Source organism: Pseudorasbora parva, chromosome 23, assembly GCF_024679245.1.
Source record: "Pseudorasbora parva isolate DD20220531a chromosome 23, ASM2467924v1, whole genome shotgun sequence".
In the NCBI taxonomy this organism is placed as follows: Eukaryota; Metazoa; Chordata; class Actinopteri; order Cypriniformes; family Gobionidae; genus Pseudorasbora; species Pseudorasbora parva.
In genome coordinates this window covers 8,200,839-8,221,816 of record NC_090194.1, presented here as the reverse complement: position 1 = coordinate 8,221,816, position 20,978 = coordinate 8,200,839, and the positions used below count along the sequence as shown (strand labels likewise).

General features: G+C 38.4%; 2 protein-coding genes across 2 annotated transcripts; one reads left to right on the top strand and one right to left on the bottom strand.

The window, feature by feature from the left end:
- Positions 1-25: 25 nt before the first annotated feature.
- On the top strand, positions 26-13,185 carry tpte (transmembrane phosphatase with tensin homology). The gene is made up of 20 exons (XM_067433985.1): positions 26-81; positions 215-298; positions 446-513; positions 701-778; positions 865-912; positions 1,019-1,180; positions 1,937-2,056; positions 2,151-2,250; positions 3,358-3,421; positions 4,602-4,666; positions 4,758-4,818; positions 4,951-5,032; positions 5,167-5,255; positions 5,335-5,396; positions 5,479-5,559; positions 5,647-5,752; positions 6,479-6,576; positions 12,510-12,605; positions 12,720-12,790; positions 12,900-13,185. Exons 3-20 carry the CDS (start codon positions 464-466, stop codon positions 13,000-13,002), a joined length of 1,536 nt encoding a protein of 511 aa, XP_067290086.1. The 5' UTR covers positions 26-81; positions 215-298; positions 446-463; the 3' UTR covers positions 13,003-13,185.
- A 958-nt stretch (positions 13,186-14,143) lies between these two features.
- Positions 14,144-20,496, bottom strand: smpd1 (sphingomyelin phosphodiesterase 1). Its single transcript, XM_067434257.1, has 6 exons — positions 20,018-20,496; positions 18,719-19,494; positions 17,814-17,985; positions 16,018-16,094; positions 15,592-15,737; positions 14,144-15,078 (listed from the first exon to the last, which is right to left on the bottom strand). Exons 1-6 carry the CDS (start codon positions 20,240-20,242, stop codon positions 14,681-14,683), a joined length of 1,794 nt encoding a protein of 597 aa, XP_067290358.1. The 5' UTR covers positions 20,243-20,496; the 3' UTR covers positions 14,144-14,680.
- Positions 20,497-20,978: the final 482 nt, after the last annotated feature.

The following is a 20,978-nucleotide window of genomic DNA, read 5'->3' as shown; positions in this document are numbered from 1 at the left end:
ATGTGACTGTTCAGTGAGCAGAAAAGCCGCGATTCAAGCAAAAGGAAGGAAAACCGTTTTCCCGGATGCGCTTTCTGTCTGGTTTGTATCGCTTTTCCCAATGCTGGCATTCCTTTGCTATGATCTTGTTCAGATTGGACTCAGCAATTGCCTGTTTCATTATGCGAACTTCAATTTAGGGCTTTATAGTTGATTTAGAAACCTTGTGTTGCAGACAACTTTTGGGATTAGTGATTCATGGGATATTAATCAGAAACATCCATTTATCCACATTTGAAACCCTAAATTTGGATCTCAAGTAAGTACTTTTTTCATGTTTGGGTTAGTTAGACATGTGCTTTATCTCTCAATGTATAATTGGATTGATTAATCATATTTATTGACTAGATATGCCAGCTTTAATTAAACTAAAGTTCCTCTGGAATGTTTTTTTTTTTTTTCTCAGAGAAACTTACCTGCAAAAATGACATCTGTGCATTTTAACCCTGGGCTAGATTCTAAGGAAGTTAATGGGTAAGTGAATAACATTCATTTAAAGTTACTAACACTTCACTAGCATCATATGACCTTTACTCCCCCAACTTTATATGAGTAATGCACTCCTAAAATCATATGGTTTGCTTAACAAATGACTGCAGACCCTTTGAAACAATGCATTTAAAAAAAGATGATCCAATGCTATGTTTCTGTTTTGGCCCAGCAATGGGGTGAAAGAAGAGGCAGAGGTGCAGATCGATGATGGAAAGGAAGAGACGGAGAACCCAGACAACATGTACCAGTCAGTAAGCTTCTAATTTGTTGACAATGTGATGTCTTAAGAATAATGTTCTCATGTCTCATTCTGTGTTTGATTTTATTTTGTAGTCAAGTCCGGAAAATGATAACTCCTTTTGTGATGTCCTTTGGTTTTCGGTGAGTGGGATCATTTCATTTTTGTTTTGTTTTTTATGTCTTAACATAAATAGATTTTAAGCTATGGTTTAGTTATATAACTGTCTGAATATCTTCTTATTTACAGTGTTTTTGGCCTGGTACTGATCATTGTGGACATTATTCTGGTCATTGTTGACTTGTCCCTTTCCAACAAGAGTCGTGATGTTGGAAGTGCACTGGAGGCTGTTTCTCTGGTCATTTCCTTCTTTTTCCTCATTGATGTGCTGCTTCGCGTCTATGTGGAGGGGTTAGTAGTTTTTCAAAATCATCTTTTGTCTTGCATCACTTCATCTTAAAATCATTTACAAAATGTTAAAAGGAGAAGTTCACTTTAAAAAAAAAATTACTCCATGATTTACTTACCCTTGTGCCATCCTAAGTTACCACATAAAACAGGATGAACAAAGAGTTATATTAATAAATATCCTATATTGCATTATAATTTATAATCCATCATACATGTACTCCATATGGCTCCGGGGGTTAATAAAGGCCTTCTGAAGCAAATTGATCGAGTTTTAGAGAAAGAGATGTTACTTTATAAAGTTTTAAATATGGATATTTTTCTCATAAAACCCCATCAATTCCCTTCAGAAGGCCTTTAGAGTATGTTTATGATGCCATTATAGCTAGGAAGAGACATGATATTTAATATAAAGAATAAAGTAATATAGTCCTAGCATGGCTTGAGGGTGAGTAAATCTTGGGGTAATTCTCATTTTAAAGTGAACTACTCCTTTAAGGCTAACAAAACCAATAGCGCTGTAGTGTTCAAGTCTCTCATGATAGGAAATGATCTACAGGAAACACGTTTTCCTGGAACTTTCTGTTTGTCCAAAATTAGTTTTTATCTCTCTGTGGAACAATTTCCTAGAGCTCAAGCACAAAAATAAATGAAGTGGTCCACAAGCTCTGCATTACAAATGATTATATATTTGAGTGTTATCAACCTGGTGCAAATGATCTATCTGATGAACCATTTTTAAATCATCATCTTTCTCAGATTCAAGGTGTATTTCAGCTCCAAACTGAACATAATAGATGCTTGTATCGTGGCCATTACCCTGGTGGTCACCATGATCTACGCATTCTCCGATCTCTCAGGAGCCAGCCTGATTCCCAGGTACACCGGATTTAACAGAAAACATTTATGTTTGATGCTCACATTTCATCTGATATTATATTAACGTGACAATGTTAATATGGTGTGTTCGCAGGGTGGTCACGTTCCTGAGATCTCTTAGGGTATTGATTCTGGTACGCATCTTCAGATTGGCATCTCAGAAGAAAGAGCTTGAAAAGGTCACCAGGAGAATGGTGAGTGATTTGAACGCAAAGAAAATGGTCTTTTTGCGACGGTAGCTTTTCAGCCAATCAGATTGTGAGTGTGATTTCTGTCTTTTTTACTGTCCATTTATACATACTTTAATTAAAGTGGCACAGTTATGGTATTTTAAAGTTTCCCAGTTTAGATTTGAAGGTCTACTACTATAGGTTTACATACATCCTAGGTCAAAAAACACTTTAATTTCCCTATAATATGCCTTGCAGCTTCATGTCTTTTCTCACAGTGTCTGAAACCGTTCAATCAAGGTTTCGGTCTCTCTAAACCTCTCCTTTCCAAAAGCCTACTCTAATCTAATTGGTCAGGCAGCCCAGTCTGTTGTGATTGGTCTACCGCTTACAGCGAATGTCAGAAACCAAACTCTCATTACATATTCGGAATTTCAGCTTTAGAAGCCTTCTCAGCACTTGATACGCAGTGATATGAACAGTAATGATTGCGTTGGTTTTAACGTATTAATCTCATCTTTTGGAAGTGCATGTAAAGGGGATTTCATAGAGCAGAAAAAGCCGACAACACAAACCAAACTCTTTCAGGCTTTAGCTACAACTAAAGTTTTTTGACAGGTCAAAGTAGACGTTCTACACAGGCATCCAATAAAAAAATAGATATGCCAATTTGTTACAAACCTATCTAGGTTTGTGCAGTACGAAAGACGGGGATTGCTGACGAATCATTTCATGGAGTTCAAAACCAATTCTTTCTTTTAGGAGACAAAAATTCTATTTATCAAACACTTTGAGCTTTGATACTTTTAATACCTTGTACATTCACAAACAGCTATATAAACACTACATGAAAGGTAATATCCACTTTAAACTTTTTTTTCCCCCCTTTAGATTATTAGATTAATTTATTTGTAAGGGGACAATGTAATTTCATAAAAATGTAAAAAAAGTAGAAAAGTAAAAAAGCCAGAATTAGCCAAGAGGCTGTTTTTCATCTGTAGTCCCCTGGCCAAGATTTTCTTATTTCTTTTTCTTTTTGTTGCATTTGTTTTCATTTACTTAAATATCCCGTTTCCCTTATCATGTATAGGAATTCATGGTGTTAAATAAACTGTGAATAATTTTTTACAGGTGTCCGAGAACAAAAGGCGGTACCAAAAAGATGGGTTTGATCTGGACCTCACGTATGTCACAGGTTTGGTTGCGTTTTATTTTTGTCAGCAGAAATCTATCTATCTATCTATCTATCTATCTATCTATCTATCTATCTATCTATCTATCTATCTATCTATCTATCTATCTATCTATCTATCTATCTATCTATCTATCTATCTATCTATCTATCTATCTATCTATCTATCTATCTATCTATCTATCTATCTATCTATCTATCTATCTATCTATCTATCTATCTATCTATCTATCTATCTATCTATCTATCTATCTATCTATCTATCTATCTATCTAATCTTCCCTGGTTATTTATTTCCAATCAGATCTACATTTTTTATTAATTTGAACATAATAAATATAACAATAAAGGGTTAAATCACCAAAAATGAAAATTGTCATCATTTCCTCACCCTCATGTCATTCCAAACCCATAAGACCTTGTTCATCTTTGGAACACAAATTAAGATATTTTTGATGAAATCCGAGAGCTCTCTGACCCCTCCATAGACAGCAACGCAACAACACTTTCAAGGTCCAGAAAGGTAGTAAAGACGTTTATACCTTAATGTAATGAGTGTGTTTACTACATGAACAGCGTAGGAGATTGACACAAAAAATATGAAATCCTTCAATAAAGTCATTATTTTTGTTTGTTTTTTTGTGCATAAGAAGTATTATTGGCACTTCATAACTAATTAAACTATTAAAGGGATAGTTAACCCAAAAATAAAAATTCTGTCATCATTTACTCACCCTCATGTTGTTCTAACACTGTATGAGTTTTTTGTTCTGCTGAACACAAAAGATAGTACAACCATTCACTACCATAGTATTTTCTTCCTACTATGGTAGTGAATGCTTGTTCTATCTGCTTGGTTACAAACATTCTTCAAAATATCTTCTTTTGTGTTCAGCAGAACAAAGAAACTCAGGGTTAGAACAACATGAGGGTGAGTAAATGAATTTTTTAAGTGAACTATCCCTTTAAGGTTAAACCACTGGAGTCACATGAACGATTTTAAAGATGTCTTTACTACTTTTCTGGTCTTTGAAAGTGGTCATTGTGTTGCTTTCTATGGAGGAGTCAGAAAGCTCTTGGATTTCATGAAAATGTTTTTATTTTGGGGTAAACTAACACTTTAAAATCAATTAATGTGCAAACAAAAATGAATCATCATTTATAGTGTATTTTCTCTCTTCAGAAAGAGTCATTGCCATGTCTTTTCCATCTTCTGGGAAGCAGGCGCTCTATAGGAACCCCATCAGAGTAAGCCACTAACATAGCACAAATGTTTAAGAACGCATTCAGAAAACATTGCAACAACGTATGTATGATATGTGTAAATGGCACATTTCAGGAAGTGGTTCGATTCCTGGACGCCAAACATCTGGATCACTACAAGGTGTTTAATCTCTGTAGTGAGTAGCTCTTTCCCATGACTTCTATCGGATTATTTTACCTTAATTTAGTAATACGCTAACGTCAAATCATTTCCTTTGTTTTTTAAAAGGCATGATAACAATGGTGGCCAATCTGATTTCTTGTTTCAGGTGAGAAGGGTTACGATCCAAAGTTCTTTCACTATCGAGTGGAGCGCATTATGATCGATGACCATAACGTGCCATCACTCGAGTAAGTAAGCCGTCACCACACCTGACCATCAGAACATGTTGCTGAAGTGGTAAATCTAGTATCCAGCAAGCATATTGTCATGTTTGAGGCGAAACTGAAACTCTAGAAGAGATCTCTGTGTGTTCTCCTGTCAGTGATATGCTGCGGTACACAGCCTGCGTTAGAGAGTGGATGGCGGCAGACTCTAGGAATGTGATCGCCATCCATTGCAAAGGAGGAAAAGGTCTGTTGTTTGATGGTATTTCAATGGTGTATGTAAAAACAGTCTGAAATGTTTAACGGATTGGATTTTTGTCCAACAGGGAGAACTGGGACAATGGTGTGCACATGGCTCATCGACAGTGACCAGTTTGAGAGTGCGCAGGTACGATATAATCATGATTGTTGATATGTAGAGACTTTCTCGACCAAGATTGTATGTACATTTTCTTTAAATCATCTTACAGGAGAGTTTGGACTACTTTGGGGAGAGACGGACTGATAAAAGCATGAGTTCGAAGTTCCAGGGCGTTGAAACTCCCTCTCAGGTGTGAGCAAAAGCATTTGGAGCAAGTGAATGCATATAATCATATTTTTTTTTATTGATATACGTTCTGTTCATTTTGCACGTACAGAGCAGGTACGTCGGTTATTATGAGATCATGAAGAATCAATACAACCGTCAGCTACCACCTCAGAAGAGCCTGAAAATGAAGAGCATTCGAATCCACTCCATCGCAGGTCAGACCCAGCCATCAGTCATAACGGCTGAATTATTATCAGCATTGTTATATGTATGTATGTACAACGATCAGGCATAACATTATGACCACCTCCCTAATATTATGTTGGTCCCCCTTTGCTGTCAAAACAGCCCTAACCCATTGAGGCATGACTGGTGTGTGGCTATGCAGCCCCATAAGCAAAAAACTGCAATGCACTGTGTATCTGACACCTTTAATCGGAACCAGCATTAACTTCTTGAGCAGTTTGAGCTACAGTAGCTCGTCTGTTTGATCGGACCACACAGAGCAGCCTTCGCTCTCCACTTGCATCAATGAGCTTTGGCCACCCATGACTCTGTCGCTGGTTCACCCCGGTTCCTTCCTTGGAACACTTTTGATAGACACTGACCACTGCAGACCGAGAACACCCCACAAGAGGTGCAGTTTTGGAGATGCTCTGACCCAGTCGTCTAGCCATCACAATTTGGCCCTTGTCAAACTCGCTCAAATCCTTACGCTTGCCCATATTTCCTGGTTCTAACACATCAACTTTGAGTACAAAATGTTCACTTGCTGCCTAATATAGTCCACCCACTAACAGTTGCCGTGATGAAGATATTAATTTGTTCACTTAACCTGTCAGTGGTCATAATGTCATGCCTGATTGTATTGAATATGAAATAAATATTGTATATGAACCCATCCATCCATCCATCAACTATATTTTCATGCTATTGTTCAGGTGTGGGGAAGAGCAATGGCAGTGACCTGAAGGTCAAGATCCTAGTGAAGCGAGACCTCGTCTTCCAGTGTGTTTGTGCCAAACAACAGAACTGTACAGTAAGTATCTGCAGCTGGAGATGATTGTAGTGCATGTTCAGGGTATCCGCGGGGTCTTGGAAAGTATTAAAAGGTGATAAATCAATTTTGGGAAAATGAAGACCCTTATAAAGTATTAAAAAGTCTTATCACGGCTTTATAAAGTCTTAAATTTTGAAAGTATTTTGTTCAAGCTTTGTCAAAAGAGTTTGACTCCAAAAAGTATTTATGAATATATTTATTTTCATCCCAATAAGTTTTAAAAAACAACGGGGCGTTCAGTCTGAGATCGGCTCGGAGCGCGCGCACCAGGGATGGAAATTAGCACCGCCACCAGCCAAATGCGGCTGATTTCGAGTTGTGGCGGGTAAACTCGCTTCACCTACCGAGCTGTTTCACCTCTTTGTAAACTTTGTTCAATGCATGCGAGTGCTGCCGTATGTGCGCATATGACCAGTCGTTTTCTCAGCGGAGTGAGTGGATCTGACGCTGTGCATCATCCGAGAGCGCGCACTCGTCTCACAGCGCGCAAATATCGAGTTCTCTTTCAAGTCTTGCGCTTAAGAGGATCAACTCACACAAGAAGTATGTCAACATGTCCATCTTGATGAGTATCCAAGCAGACATCGTCTGAATATGCCTTAAGCAGGGCTGGACTGGGGCTAAAATTCGGCTTTGGCATACCCACCACAACCGGCCCATGAGTTCCCCGTGAATGTTTTTGCTGGGGTTGGGGCCTTAAATTGGAGTATATAAATAAAACTAGGACAAGGACAAATAATGATAGATATTATCGAATTTGCTGCAAATGCAGATAAACTTAATATTGCTTATTTTGTCACCAGGAAATGCCCTTGACAGTAAAGCACTGATGATTTTAAACTAGGATGCAGTAAAGTAAATTTACTACTTTTAAATGCTGTCATCATTTACTCACTCTCGTGTCGTTCCAAACCTGTATGACTTCTGGGAAACACAAAATAAGATGTTTTGAAGAATGTTGGCAACCAAGCCATTTTGGTTAGGCTACCCTTTGAATATTGTATGAATAAAAAAACAACTCAATTTATTTTATTTTATGCTACACAGAAATAAATTCATTTAGGTTTGGAATGACCTTAGGGTGAGTAAATGTCACATTTTTGGGTTGAACAATCATATTTTTCAAGAGTTAACACATCATTTAAGTAAGACACTGATATCTATCTTTCATGAGGCTATTCAATTTCATTAAATCTATTAAAAAAAGTTAATAAAACTCTGATCCACTTAGTTATGTCAACACAAATATTTCATGTAGTTTTAACGCAAATTAAGTAAACTTCAGTTTTAAATATATTAGGCTGATTGAACACAAAACATACCTAATTTCGCTAAATTAAATTAATTAAGTAAAGTAAAAATGTGTCTTATCTATGAAGGGCCTGAATCAGGAAGAGTCATGAATCTTTCAACTTTTAGTATGCAGACTTTTTTATTTACACCGGTTAAAGGTGAGGAGGGAGCGAGGGACGGTGAACTGCTTTAGGAGGAGTTGTAGTTGCGGTTATGTTTGTTGATCCACAGGTGCTTTAGTTTCGGATCGTTCATGTACCGATCAAGCAGCAACTCTTTTTCTCTTCGCTCCTTCTCCTTGATTATTTTCTTCTCCTTCTTTTTCTGGGCCTTCTTCTCTCCCCAGGTGAACAGAGAAAATGGCACTTTTCTTTTTCTCTTTGTCTGGTTCATATTGTTCTGGGTCTCGTTCTTGGGACCGTCAGGAGAGGCTTCGCAGAAGAGCTTCCTCATGAACTCTGCGATCTGAGGGTCATCATCCGAAGGGCCTTCTATGGCCTCGGAGTCTCCCATTTCACTGGGGTCATAGTCCTCTTCCTCGAATGCCTGGACCACTTCCATTGACCATGCTTCCTCCTGCACCTCGTCCTCGTCCACCTCCAACCAAGCAAGCATCCTTCTCTGCCTGATTTCGGCCTCTGGCGTTTGGGGGCGTTCAGACTTGCGTAAGTCACTGGCCCGGAAGGTCTTCCCCGTGTACTCCACATACTCGCTCTCCTCATCCTCTATGTCGATTAGCATGAGTTCTGGAGGGGGCTCAAACTGGGAAGAAGGGAACGGCTGAGGCTTCCGGCTGGGAGGACGTCCCAGAGCAACGGCTTCATCAGGTACAGGAGTGGGGCTCGGAGGAAGTCTTTTGGGACGACGCACTTGGGATGAAGAGATGGAAAAGCGTTCATCAAGTTCTGGATCTGGATTCTGAGGACGCTCAGGTTTTGTCACTGGCGGCAGGGGTTTGAGGTGAGCGGCTGGTAGAGCGAGGTGTCCGGAGACACTTGGGAGCATTGGCAGTTCTCCCTCTATTGGCTTTAGGAAGGAACATCGGATGGTAGAAGGCAGAGGTTTGACCTCCACAAGAAGCGGCGTTGGTTCTTTGACCTTTGGCTGCTTCTGCTTTCTCTTCTCCCTTTTCTTTTCTCCTTCTTCTCTAAGCTCACTTCCTCCCTCCATCAACTTTTCCAGACTGTGCATCTCTCGTTTTTTCTGCTGTGCACGTCCTCTCTTCTTTATCTTTTCGGGTGTTATTTCAGCCTCATCTTCATGACGGCCTCCCTTATTGACCTTCCCCTCTCTTTCCTCCTCTCTCTCTCCAAGCGGGTACTTCTTAGGCACCTTGCGGCGTCTCTTCCTGCACTTCTTGTCATTGGCAGTGTAGTCGAAGGCCTCACACTGCTCTGGAAGTTTCTCTGCCGCAGGTTCTGACTGCTGTGCTCGTGTCTCGCTTCTTAGCAAGAAGTGAGCAAAACGCTCAAAAAGTCGAGATACACTGCAGAACAGCGCCATTATAGACACTGAATGCTGCGAGTGGCTTCAGTATCTGTCGTGGATATCTGCAGAAAGTGTCGAAAGTCTTTCGATCTCTTCGCTCCTCAAACACGACAGCGAAAGAGAGTCAGATTTGCAGCTTTGTGCTGAACGGAATCTCCACTATGATGTCACAGTGAACTCACTGATGATGTCACAACAGTGAGCTCAGCCACACTGCTAGAATTGCTGTTGTTCGTTTAATGTGTATTTTCCAAGCGGCAACCTCCCGCGATTTCTCTTGAAGCCAATACGGAAGTAATGTAAACTGCAATTCCTCAACTGGCCACTAGGGACAGGCTCCAGAAGGGAGCAGAATCTCATTGAGCCCCATGTTAAAATTCTCAACTTTAAAGCAGAAAAAAACATGTTTACAGCCTGGTACAAATTGTGGTTTTGGCTTATAAGGCTAATGTTGATCTTCATGACAACTCTGAGGGGGGTGAATTTTTTTATAACTCATTCGTTTACGTTATATAAAGCCTTAAGGTTCTGCATAATTAAGGGCGTGGTTACAAGTGGATAGCCATTTATCCGCCGTCTATAGTTATTGCGTCACCTCAGCTCCGCGCACATCCCGCCTTTTTGCCCATTTTCTGTTATCCGGGAGTGACACGCGATGACTCGCTCACAAGATGGCAACGCCCAGCTCGCCTCTACTTTACGCTTCAGAACGGCTTATCAGAATCCTATGGGTGACGTCACGGACACTACGTCCATATTTTTTTACAGTCTATGGTATTTTCTCATTGAAATAGCTTACAATTATTATTATTTTCATTTAAAGTAAAGTTTTAGTTTATATTTATGGTTGAATCCATTTCTTTACATGGATACAATATAAATTGGCAGCGGGACATTAAGTTCAAGTTCGAGCAATGTGCATATGTGCATTATACTGTACTCTTCAATATTAAGATACACGGGCATGAACAAAAGGTTGTGCAAGTGCAAACAGGTGACACTGTCAGAAAGTGAGGTAGTGAAAGATGGAGATCTTACTGACTAAGTGGAGACATAAAAATGTTAAGGGGCTGGTTTTGAGTTAAGGAGCCTGATGGCCTGGGGGAAGAAGCTCTTCCTGAGTCTCTCGGTTTTTGCCATCAGACTACGAAAGCGCTTACCAGATGGTAGTAAAGTGAAAAGATGGTTACTGGGGTGGATGGAAACTTTGATGATTTTAACAGCTCTGCTTTTGCAGCGTTTGAGGTAAATGTCCTGTAGAGAGGAGAGAGAGCAGACCCTGAGATGCGCTCAGCTAAGCACACAAGTGAACTGTATAGTATGCACAGTCGAGAAAGATGAGCATATCCCTGCATCAGGTCTTAAAGGCGCAGTAGCCTTTACTGCTGCCTGAGTGATGTCCTTATATTTAGTTTGACATTAAACAATGCTCGATTGAATAGCTTTTGTAAGTTTAATAAGGATTAATCTTTCATTTAAACAGTTAAATATGCAGTTATTTTACATTTGATTACTTAATTCAATTTCTGTACCTTTTTGCAGGCCAGTAGGCATGTACATTATTATTTAACGTACACATGAGTGAGGTCGAGTTAAACATTTTAGTTTGAATTTGAGTTTTCGGTTTTCGGCTTTGGTTTCTTCTTTTTTGGTTTCGGCCAAGAATTTTGATTTCGGTGCATCCCTACTGACAATGTTCTGCTCGGTATGTTGTCAACACGCTTCAAAGATGCCAGAACGAATAGTTTCATTGTTGGGACTAAAAACCATAAAACTGAAAGCCATTGTAGAGCTTGTAGTATTAATTTTCACATGCAGTTACACATTGTCAGTTAAAAACAAAAAAGTGTCTGATAAAAACATTGAGTGGTAGACTTTGAAAAAAGTTAATTTCCATCCCTGGCGAGCGCTGTCTACGGGTGACGTCACGTATTTTGCGAAATGTGCAGTTAGGTGATGTGTCGCCCTCCATACGTTGCGAAACAGATATGCAATATAAACGATACAAAATTGGCCTACGATGGATATTTTAAGTCTACATTTGACTACAACTGTTTATTAAAGGTTTGTTGCCGATTAGAACTTGAAATGCGATGAGGTCTTAAAATATTTTGAGAAGGTCTTTAAAAAGTCTTAAAAAGGTATTGAAATTAACTTCAGGATTCCTGCATATACCCTGATGTTTTTCTTCTGCTTTGACTCCTCGTTAACAGCTTTTTTTCCCCCATGGCTGATGAAATGGCTGAATGTGTCCAAAAATCTAAATTTACAACTTGTCAATCTGATCCTATTCCTACACCTGGTCAAGTTCTGTCTACCTTCCTTCAACTCAAAACATACATTCTCCCCTTAGTACTGGTATCTTTCCTTCAGCCCTTAAAGTAACAGCTATAACTCCCATACTTAAGAAACCTGGCACAAATCATAATAACCTAGAACATTTGACCCATTTCTAATTTACCTGTTCTTTATAAATTATTGGAAAAAATAGTTGCTCGACAGGTACATGCTCATCTATAGAAAATAACTTTTGAGTAATTTCAGTCTGCCTATCGTTCATATCATAGACTGCACTTATTAAAGTTACTAATGATATTTTATCAATGCTCATTCTTCTTGATTTAAATGCAGCTTTTGACACCATTTCACATAATTTTATTGGAGAGGTTGATTTCCAATTGGAATCACTGTTTTTGGTCCAGATTGTATTCATCAGGTCAGACACTGACATCTCGGATTACTAGTCATGTGCCTCAGAGCTCAGTTTTGGGCCGTCTTCTGTTTATTTGTTCTATTGCCTTTAGGACAATTTTGTTTTTTGCAAATTCTGTAGAAATGTTTGTTGTTATGCCGATGACCGCTCTTAATTCAACATGACCACCTTCCTCTCTTCTGCTTTGCTGATCTGAAATGAAATCATGGTTTACATGTAAACATGTTTTCATATGGTTAACAGTAAGTTTTCATATGGTTGTAAAATTGTAAAAGTTTTACTCTGACTATTGACAATTTGGTTATCTCTCCTTCCCAATTCTTTGTGGGATTCTATAGCTAGCTTTCATCTGTCTGATCATCCTGGTGTGTGTGTGTGTGTGTGTGTGTGTGTGTGTGTGTGTGTGTGTGTGTTTTAGGTGTTTCCTGACACTGGTAATAATGCAGTGGTCATCAGTTTACAGGAAGGGCCTGTCGTGACTGGAGATGTGAAGGTCATGTTTGAGTCCAGTGCTGTAAGCCGCCACTATTTATTACTTTTTAATTGACCCATGTGTTTTATGAAGTTGGTGGCAAGTTGAAAATGAGGTTCACTAGGACTTGAACTTCCTTTTTTTATTTCTGTTCAGGGTCTGCCAAAGGGTTATGAGGACTGTCCGTTCTATTTCTGGTTTAACACCTCTTTTGTTGAGAACAACAGGTGGGTTTTTGTCAGTAGGTTTGGGAAGGTTATTTATTTATTTTTGTTGTTGCTTTTTGTCCTTCGAGTGCTCGCTAAAATCTTTTGTGCGACTGTTTTTGTGTCATAGACTGTATCTCTCGAGGGAGGAGCTGGACAATCCACACAAATCTAAGACCTGGGACATCTATAAGGAAGACTTCGGAGTGACTGTGTCTTTCACAGATCCTTGAGGAGAAGCTCTCTGAGAAGATTCTTGAGAGGTTTACTTATGAAAAGTTACAAGCTGAAGTAAATGTTAACACTCCATATAAACCCACAGCTTTGTAAGATTTGAATGTGATTTTTGTAAAAAATTTCAAACGAAAAAAAAAATTAAAACTTTTTGAAATGCTCAGTACATTTATTTTCTTAGATTTTACCGTGGTTTGGCTGAAGTTTAAAAATCTGTGAAGGAAATAATACCAAACAGTATTTAAATATCAAACACCTGCTTCTATGGACAAGTTAATAAATTTTTCTTGAGTTTACAGGCTGTCACCAGGCATTATATGCCGACCCCTAGTGGTTCTGTCCTGCACTGCATCCAGGTGTTGTGGAGTCTGATGTGAATGGGATGGTTTATAGCAGGGACGTCCAATCCTGACCCTGGAGCACCTGCAAAGTTTAGCTCCAACCCAATTAAACACAGCTGAAGCAGCCAATCAAGGTCCTACAAGGTTTACTAGAAACTTCTAGGCAGGTGTGGTGAAGCACGTTGGAGCAAAACTCTGCAGGAGTTTTGACATCCCTGCTTTATAGGTTTAACAAGAAAATATATTTTTTGTTTTGAGAAAGTTGTGAAGTGAATTACACTGAATATATCTTATTATATCATGGCAACTGTTAATGGGTGGGATATATTAGGCAGCAAGTGAACATTTTGTCCTCAAAGCGCAAGGATTTGATTGTTTGACGAGCCGAATTGTGATGGTCAGAGCATCTCCAAAACTGCAGCTTGTGTGTGTCACTTATCTGGGGAACACATGGTACCAGGATGCACTATGGGAAGAAGGCAAGCTGGTAGAGGCAGTGTGATGCTTTGGGCAATGTTCGGGTTAGGGCCAACATCATATTAGCAAGGTCATAATGTTATGCCTGATCTGTGTAGAATATTAGTTCTTGAGGAGACCCTGCCTCCATCTCCATATGTAAAGCACTATACATTTAACAAATATTATTGCAATAATATAAGCCATAAGAATTGCTGCTCAAGAATATAAATTTAAAAGAATAACTTAAAATATTTTGTCACAAATTTCTGTCCCTTTTGAGGAATTAGTGCATTCTTGCAGAATGAAAGTATTTTTTTGAACAGTAATGTACATAGATCAAAACCTTTGCAAAATATCTCTTTATTCCATAAATTTACATACATTTTAGTCCCACTACAATTGGTAAATCATTTTCAGCTGGTTTGACAATCACAGAATCAACAAACTGTCATTAATATAACTGTCCTTGATCAGGCTCCAGTGTGCATAGTGCAAGTCAATGCAGGATGAGAACGAAACAACAAAAAACCCCTGACCACATTCCACCCAAGAGTGACTCTAAACACTCTGGTAAGCGAGAATAAGGGCTGAGCAATTGTGGTTTTTATGAGGCACTAACATACCACATGTGTCAGTTGTGAGGTCACTACTTGTTCCATTTTCAAACAATAATGCTCATCTCTGGTTTACTGCCCTAAATTACACATCTTTCTGAGAACTGCCTTGACCAAACGCCTTACAATGTCCATAGCAAATCAGCTAAATGGCAAACTGTAAAAGAAGGACAAAAATCAAACGGTGAAAGTGCTAAATAAATCAGTGTGACATTGGCGTGGTATTAAACCCAGTACAGCTCTACAGCCATTTCCATATTTTCTCAACACATGGTCTTCCTAAAAGAGTGTTTATCTCCATGTAGAACGTCACATTGTAACAAAAGGTCGTATCGTGCACTATGCAGGAGGCAGATTAGTGACGTCTTGCATGTGTCTGTGCAGGGCTTTGATACGTGGCCTTTATGAAAGAGGTACCAGAAGCGCTGGAAGACACGGTCATCTTTCACCATGGCTTTGATCAAACTGTCCATGTCTGATGGGAAGAGCGTGGACAAACCGTAGGCCTCAGAGGCGCGGTACAGCAAGGTCCATGACGGGTTTGGGTCAGGTTTTGAGAACCGGTTGTTGGCCAGAGTCAGGTTGAGAATGAAGGTCTCGTGATCCAAAACCATGCGACTGCTGCCCTGGTAGTTTCCATCCAAGTAATAAACACGATATCCTAACCATAAAAAAAAAAAACTGTTATAGCATGAAAAACTGATAATGATTTTACCATGGTTAAGCCATGAGGTTTATCAAGAGGTTTATTGTACACCATATAGCTTTTCCCAATTTTCATAAATCACCAACGCTAAATAAAATAACTAGATGCTAAAAGCAAAAATAAACTAAACTAAACGGCAACATAAAGCAAAAAAAATAAAATCTGTGGGGGAAAAAAAACCCCATTTATATTATATATTTATATTTAAATATACATACAAGTATATATAAATATATGCATGCATGCATGTGTGTGTGTAATTAATATATATATATATATATATATATATATATATATATATATATATATATATATATATATATACACATACATACATATAAGTATACATATAAGTGTGTATGTAAAATAAAATAAAAAAATGCTATTAATACAATTATAAAACAAATCAAAATAATTAAATGCTAAAATAAAATGTTTAAAATGCAACTAATATGGTTCAACGAGTACCTGGATTCAGGTTGACAAAAGTGGTCACACTCGGGGCAATGAAGGCCACACTCAGGGGACGGGTCAATGTTTCCTCATCATAGAACATCTGAAACTCATCGACGTGAGTGTGTCCAAAAAACTGACCAGTTATGGTGCTTTCATATCTGGAAAAAAAAAAGGAAGTTGACTGAAGTGAACCATTAACCACTGCACTACATACACCTACCGGTACAAATGGCAAATATACACAATTATCTCAAAAACAGGCAGTTACAGTCAACATGACCCATTTTTACAACAATATGACACTTATGATCATAAAAGACACTTTGTTCTAACCCTTTAGGCTGCAGTCACGCAGTTGTGTTGACCCAGCTACGGGTTACACAACAGATGAAAGTGAACTTGTGTATATCAGGATGTTTCCACAGAACAGTGACTGACCTGTTGACTATATGATAATAATTCCAACTCCAGCTGCTCAGGCAGAGACCGGGGGGGATGTGACCGATGATGTGGACCTGAGAGAGAGCGACACAGACAGAGCTCTGCTTAGGTTTGGTTATTGAACAAAACCACAAGCAAAACGCACCCAAACAAAAGATCTCGATAAATCACTATTTACATGAAATCGTGCTTAATTTGATTCGGCTTATCGCAATTATGAAATTGCAAAGGCTGCGATTATTTTTATGTTTTTCAGTCGAGGACGGCTCTGTGATCAGTAGTAAACGCTGTTCCATATGAAAGCACTGTTTGAGTCGCTTATAACGTGCATTTGAAAAAGCAACACGTGTCAAACATCTTTCCAAACGTGTGAAACGTTTTAATCGAAGCGTTTAAATCTTCTGTTTATTCAGCTCAGAGTATGATGTTCATTTCCTGGAATGACGTGCGGCATATACTTGGAGAACCGCTGCCTTTGATAAATCAATGTGGTTTAATTGCAGCCCTATTTTGCATTTCCCTCGTGTCAAAATCAGGCTCATATAAATGTCAGGAAACATGATTCCTAGCAAAAATTATATGCGGTTCTTTGCTATTTCAAATCCATGGATCACTGGATCTTTGCAGGGCCGGCCCTGACCAATTTGCTGCCCTAGGCAAGATTTTACTTGGTGCCTCTTGGTTTATATTTATATACACACACACACACACACACGCACGCGCACGCACGCACGCACGCACGCACGCACGCACACAGTCTCTCCAAGGTTGGAGCTGATTAAGCTCCAGTTCTAACCAAAACATACTGATAACATGTGCTTTCTTTCAGTGAGAGGGACACACAATAGTACAGGCAATATTCATCTTGGCTCTATAGTGTTTCAGTAAAAGGAAATATAAAACTATATAAGGAAATATAATCAATTAAATGGAAGACATCCATATTTCATATCTGGAAGCCGGGCTAAGTGAGCAAAGCCTGTTACTGCACTCCTGACATGTTAGGGGTATGTGATGCCTCAAAAATCCAAACACACGACCTTGTTGCACGTGTTTAGTGACACATTACACATCTCTAGGCAAGGCCCTCAGTCACTCCTCAGAGACCAAATATACACTTTTAGAAAAAAAGAAACTAAAAGCAAAATCATAACTGGAAAGAATCATTATAATAATATAGGAAGATAAATATTGATTAAGGTTTTGATTATGAAGTTAATTAGTATATAATATTATAATTATATCTAATTCTGTAGCACTAAGATTTTGTTTAATATAAAGTGCATTATAAATACAATTTATTATTATTATTATTATATACAGGTATACTGAAGTGGCAGTGGATTTCAGAATCCCCCTTTCAATAGGCTACCGCTAGAATGCGCAATTGACCAATCATAATCAAGTAGTTCACAGAGCCGTGACATTAAAAGATTTATCAAATGTATATAAAATATTTTCCTCATATATTGACGGTTTAATTAATCTTTTAGGGTCATTAAAAACAAATATCCCCTCTGGACATCACTTTTAGCATCTATGCAGATGTGTAAAACTGAAATTCACAGAATACACAGAAAAGCAACCTTCACACATCCGCTTCTGGTTGGTCTGACTCATGACCAGTTGCTTAGATGTTTAAACACCCCTAACCCACAGACACAAACACTAACATGGCAACTTGTTAAACTGCTGCAACACACAGAGGCTTCAACACTGCTGTTTTCTCACGTCCTTAAAATAAGAAAATAAGCCGTTTCCTGGTTTCTCTGAATTGTGTAAACTCATCTGACCTTCTCTCCCTTGTTCTCGGACTCTTGTAGAATGTGAATGAGCCACTGGAGCTGACCGGCCGGGTCTGTGGAGTTCACCATCAGCCAGTAGTTCTCTCGTGCACAGAAGTTCATGTTCAAAGACACCAGCCTCAAACCACGCTGAATTTCCACTGTGTAGAACCCTCCGTATCTGGAGAAGACAACACACACAAACAAACAAAAAATAAAGCATTTAAATGAATAATTATTACAAATAATAATAATTAAACAGTAAAAAATACAACAAAAATACAAATAATAATGCTAATAATAATTAAACTATAAGAGTAAAAAACACCAAACGTATAGTGTTGCATTTAAAATAAAGCTATAAAAAATATAAGTAATATTAATTCAATTAATAATTAAACAATATCAATAAATAACAATGATACAAATAGTTATTATATTTTTTAAAACCATAAAAGTGAAAACAAAACAAATGTATTTATAGTATTGGATTTAAAATATTAAGCTACAAGATAATAATAATAATACATTAATAAAATATTATTATTATTGATATAGTAATAATTAGCAGTAGTAGTGCTAATATTAGTAGTAACCATAAGAGTGAAAATGTATCTATAATATTGCATTTAAAAACACAACAAAAAAGTCATAGTTAAAAATAATAATTAAACACTAGCAATAATAATTATCATCATTTAAAAAATAAAGTGAAATGCAGCATTGGATTTAAAATATTAATCTACAGATAATAATAGTGTTAATAATGAGTAACAATAACAATGTTCAAAATATAATTTTATGTATTTACCAGGGACAATACTATTTATAATAGTATTAGAGTGTGTAATAGAGTGTGTAGTATAATAGAGTGTGATAGTTTGTATAGACTTGTCTTTCCATCAGTACTTTACCGTATGGTCTTCAGGGCTTCCTTAGGCAGCCAAGACGCCCACTCCTTCACCATAGTGTCGTACAGCCAGTGGGACGACAGGTTCCCTTTAACAAATGGAGGCGGGAAACTATTCACCGGAGTGCTCTCATGATTCCCCACAGCTGGGTACACAGTTACATTGGGCCCCAGGTGTTTGAGTATGAGTCTAGTGATGGTGGTGAGCTCGTTCAGCTGTTGTTCCCGGGTCTGAGACCAGACATTGTGTGCTGGAATGTCTCCTGTCCAGTACACCCAATCCCATGGGCCGGATTTGGCTACGTTTTGGAGGAGGTTCTCCACTGTGCGCAGAGGTAGGTCACACTCGCCGTATGTGCCCCAGTATCCGGCTCCAACATGCTTCCAACTGGCCCTTCCGGAGTCATTCCGACAGCACAGTGGCTTCTTACAATGCACAAGGCTTCCCTCTGCATACTCCGCATCCCAGTGGATATCCGTGAGGAAGAGGATCCTGCTCTGTGGAGAGCCTGGTTTGGGAGGGCTGGGTGGTTTAACTGGGGGTTTGGGGACCTGTGGCAGGGATACATTCCAGGGGGCGTAAATATCAAAATGGCCACAAGTAGGTCCGACCAGGAGAGCGCAAGCCTCCGAGGGCGAGAGGAAGGACCTCTGCAGCGCGCGGATGACATCGTTTCGGAAGAGCTCAGTGATCTCTCTGCATACATCCGGATCAGCCAGGTGCAGTCGGACACAGGTCTCTCCCAGAGCATGTGCCACACGCTCCATGTTTGAGTCACTCTGTTCATAAAGGAAGCACAAAACTTGATTAATAGTTTGTCTTGGACAGATCAGAAACTTTACTCAAATGATTTTGTACAGGGGTATTTTAGGTTAAAGCGTAATGGAAAATACTATTGTTTTTGAACCATACAGTAAATAAACTACAGTAAATAGTAGTATATTTTTTTTATTACACTTTTTTTAATTTGAACTACAGCATACTGTTGTATTAACTATTGTCAGTTGTTATACTACAGTACATTTTAGTATACCTCAGTATTTAATCAGTATGGCTCAAAAACATTATATATACTATAGTATTTACTTTAGTAGTAGTTAAATTATTTAAGTAGAGCAGAATTATTTAAGTAGAGCAGAATTATTTAAGTAGAGTAGTTTAATTACAATATACAAGTTTTCATGTGGACACATTCAGCTCTCCTAAACAAGGCAACATGTATTACAAATAGAAAGCCAGGCGAGTAAAAACAGGCAATAACATCCTGAGAAAAAAATGTTATTGTTTTTGTTATTGTCTCACCAGAAGCGCGACGTCAACCGAGAAGAAGATCACTTTACAGACCGCGCAGGACATGTTGTACCAGCTGAACCCGAGATTAGACCGATCAAACTCCTCCACGAACCTCAGCTCGGGCGCATCTGTATCTCCTTCAAGAGGGTATGAGGAGCCCAACGGTAGCCAAAACAAAGCCCAAGCCATGAAAACAACGCGACAGAAGGACGACTCGAACACTGGACGCTTCATCCTGCTTGGACGGTGTGCTACACTGCGGTAAACTAGTTCACTTCACCGTCATTACATATAAAGTCCGGACCGACGACTCCAGAAAACAGACTCTGTTTATTCTTGAACAGACTCTGTTGAAGAAGTGTAACGGCTGGACTGTATGTGTAAATAAAACGTGGCGTTTTGTTTTGAAGCAGCTGTTAATGTGTGAATTGTGTTTTGACGAGTCAGTTGTCTGTCCGACTCCTCACGCCGCGTCCCGGGTCACTGAAGCGTTTTTATAGCGTCAGCTGACTGATCACGTGACATGCTGACAACGAATTCTGACAAGTCACGTGCCTTACTTTGTTATTAAACATGAAAGTGATGATTACAATATTCTTTTTATATATTAGTACGTCAAAGACATGAAGCTAAATCTTAGTCCGGAACTTATGCGAATTGTTGTGGGACTTAAAACGTTCAGGTGGTGTTCTGTAACTGTGACAGAAATAGTAAAATAATAATAATAATAATAATAAATATATATATATATATATATATATATATATATATATATATATATATATATATATATATATATATATATATATATATATAAACAATATATGGTTGAATTAGTTTGTATGTGTGTGTGTATATATATATATATATATATATATACACACACACACATACAAACTAAATTTAAAAATATGAACACATGAACAGTTTAGTAAAAAAAAAAAAAAGCATTGATTTAAAATAGAAAAGT

Bases quoted from the DNA above. Each gene is read 5' to 3' on its own strand.
- tpte (XM_067433985.1), top strand. From the start codon at position 464: ATGACATCTGTGCATTTTAACCCTGGGCTAGATTCTAAGGAAGTTAAT. The intron at 1,181-1,936 runs GTTAGTAGTTTT...CATCTTTCTCAG, and splicing joins CTTCGCGTCTATGTGGAGGG to ATTCAAGGTGTATTTCAGCT. The intron at 5,033-5,166 runs GTAAGTAAGCCG...TTCTCCTGTCAG, and splicing joins CATAACGTGCCATCACTCGA to TGATATGCTGCGGTACACAG.
- smpd1 (XM_067434257.1), bottom strand. From the start codon at position 20,242: ATGAAGCGTCCAGTGTTCGAGTCGTCCTTCTGTCGCGTTGTTTTCATG. The intron at 19,495-20,017 runs GTGAGACAATAA...CTTTATGAACAG, and splicing joins CGGTTGACGTCGCGCTTCTG to AGTGACTCAAACATGGAGCG. The intron at 16,095-17,813 runs GTCAGATGAGTT...GCTCTCTCTCAG, and splicing joins CCGAGAACAAGGGAGAGAAG to GTCCACATCATCGGTCACAT.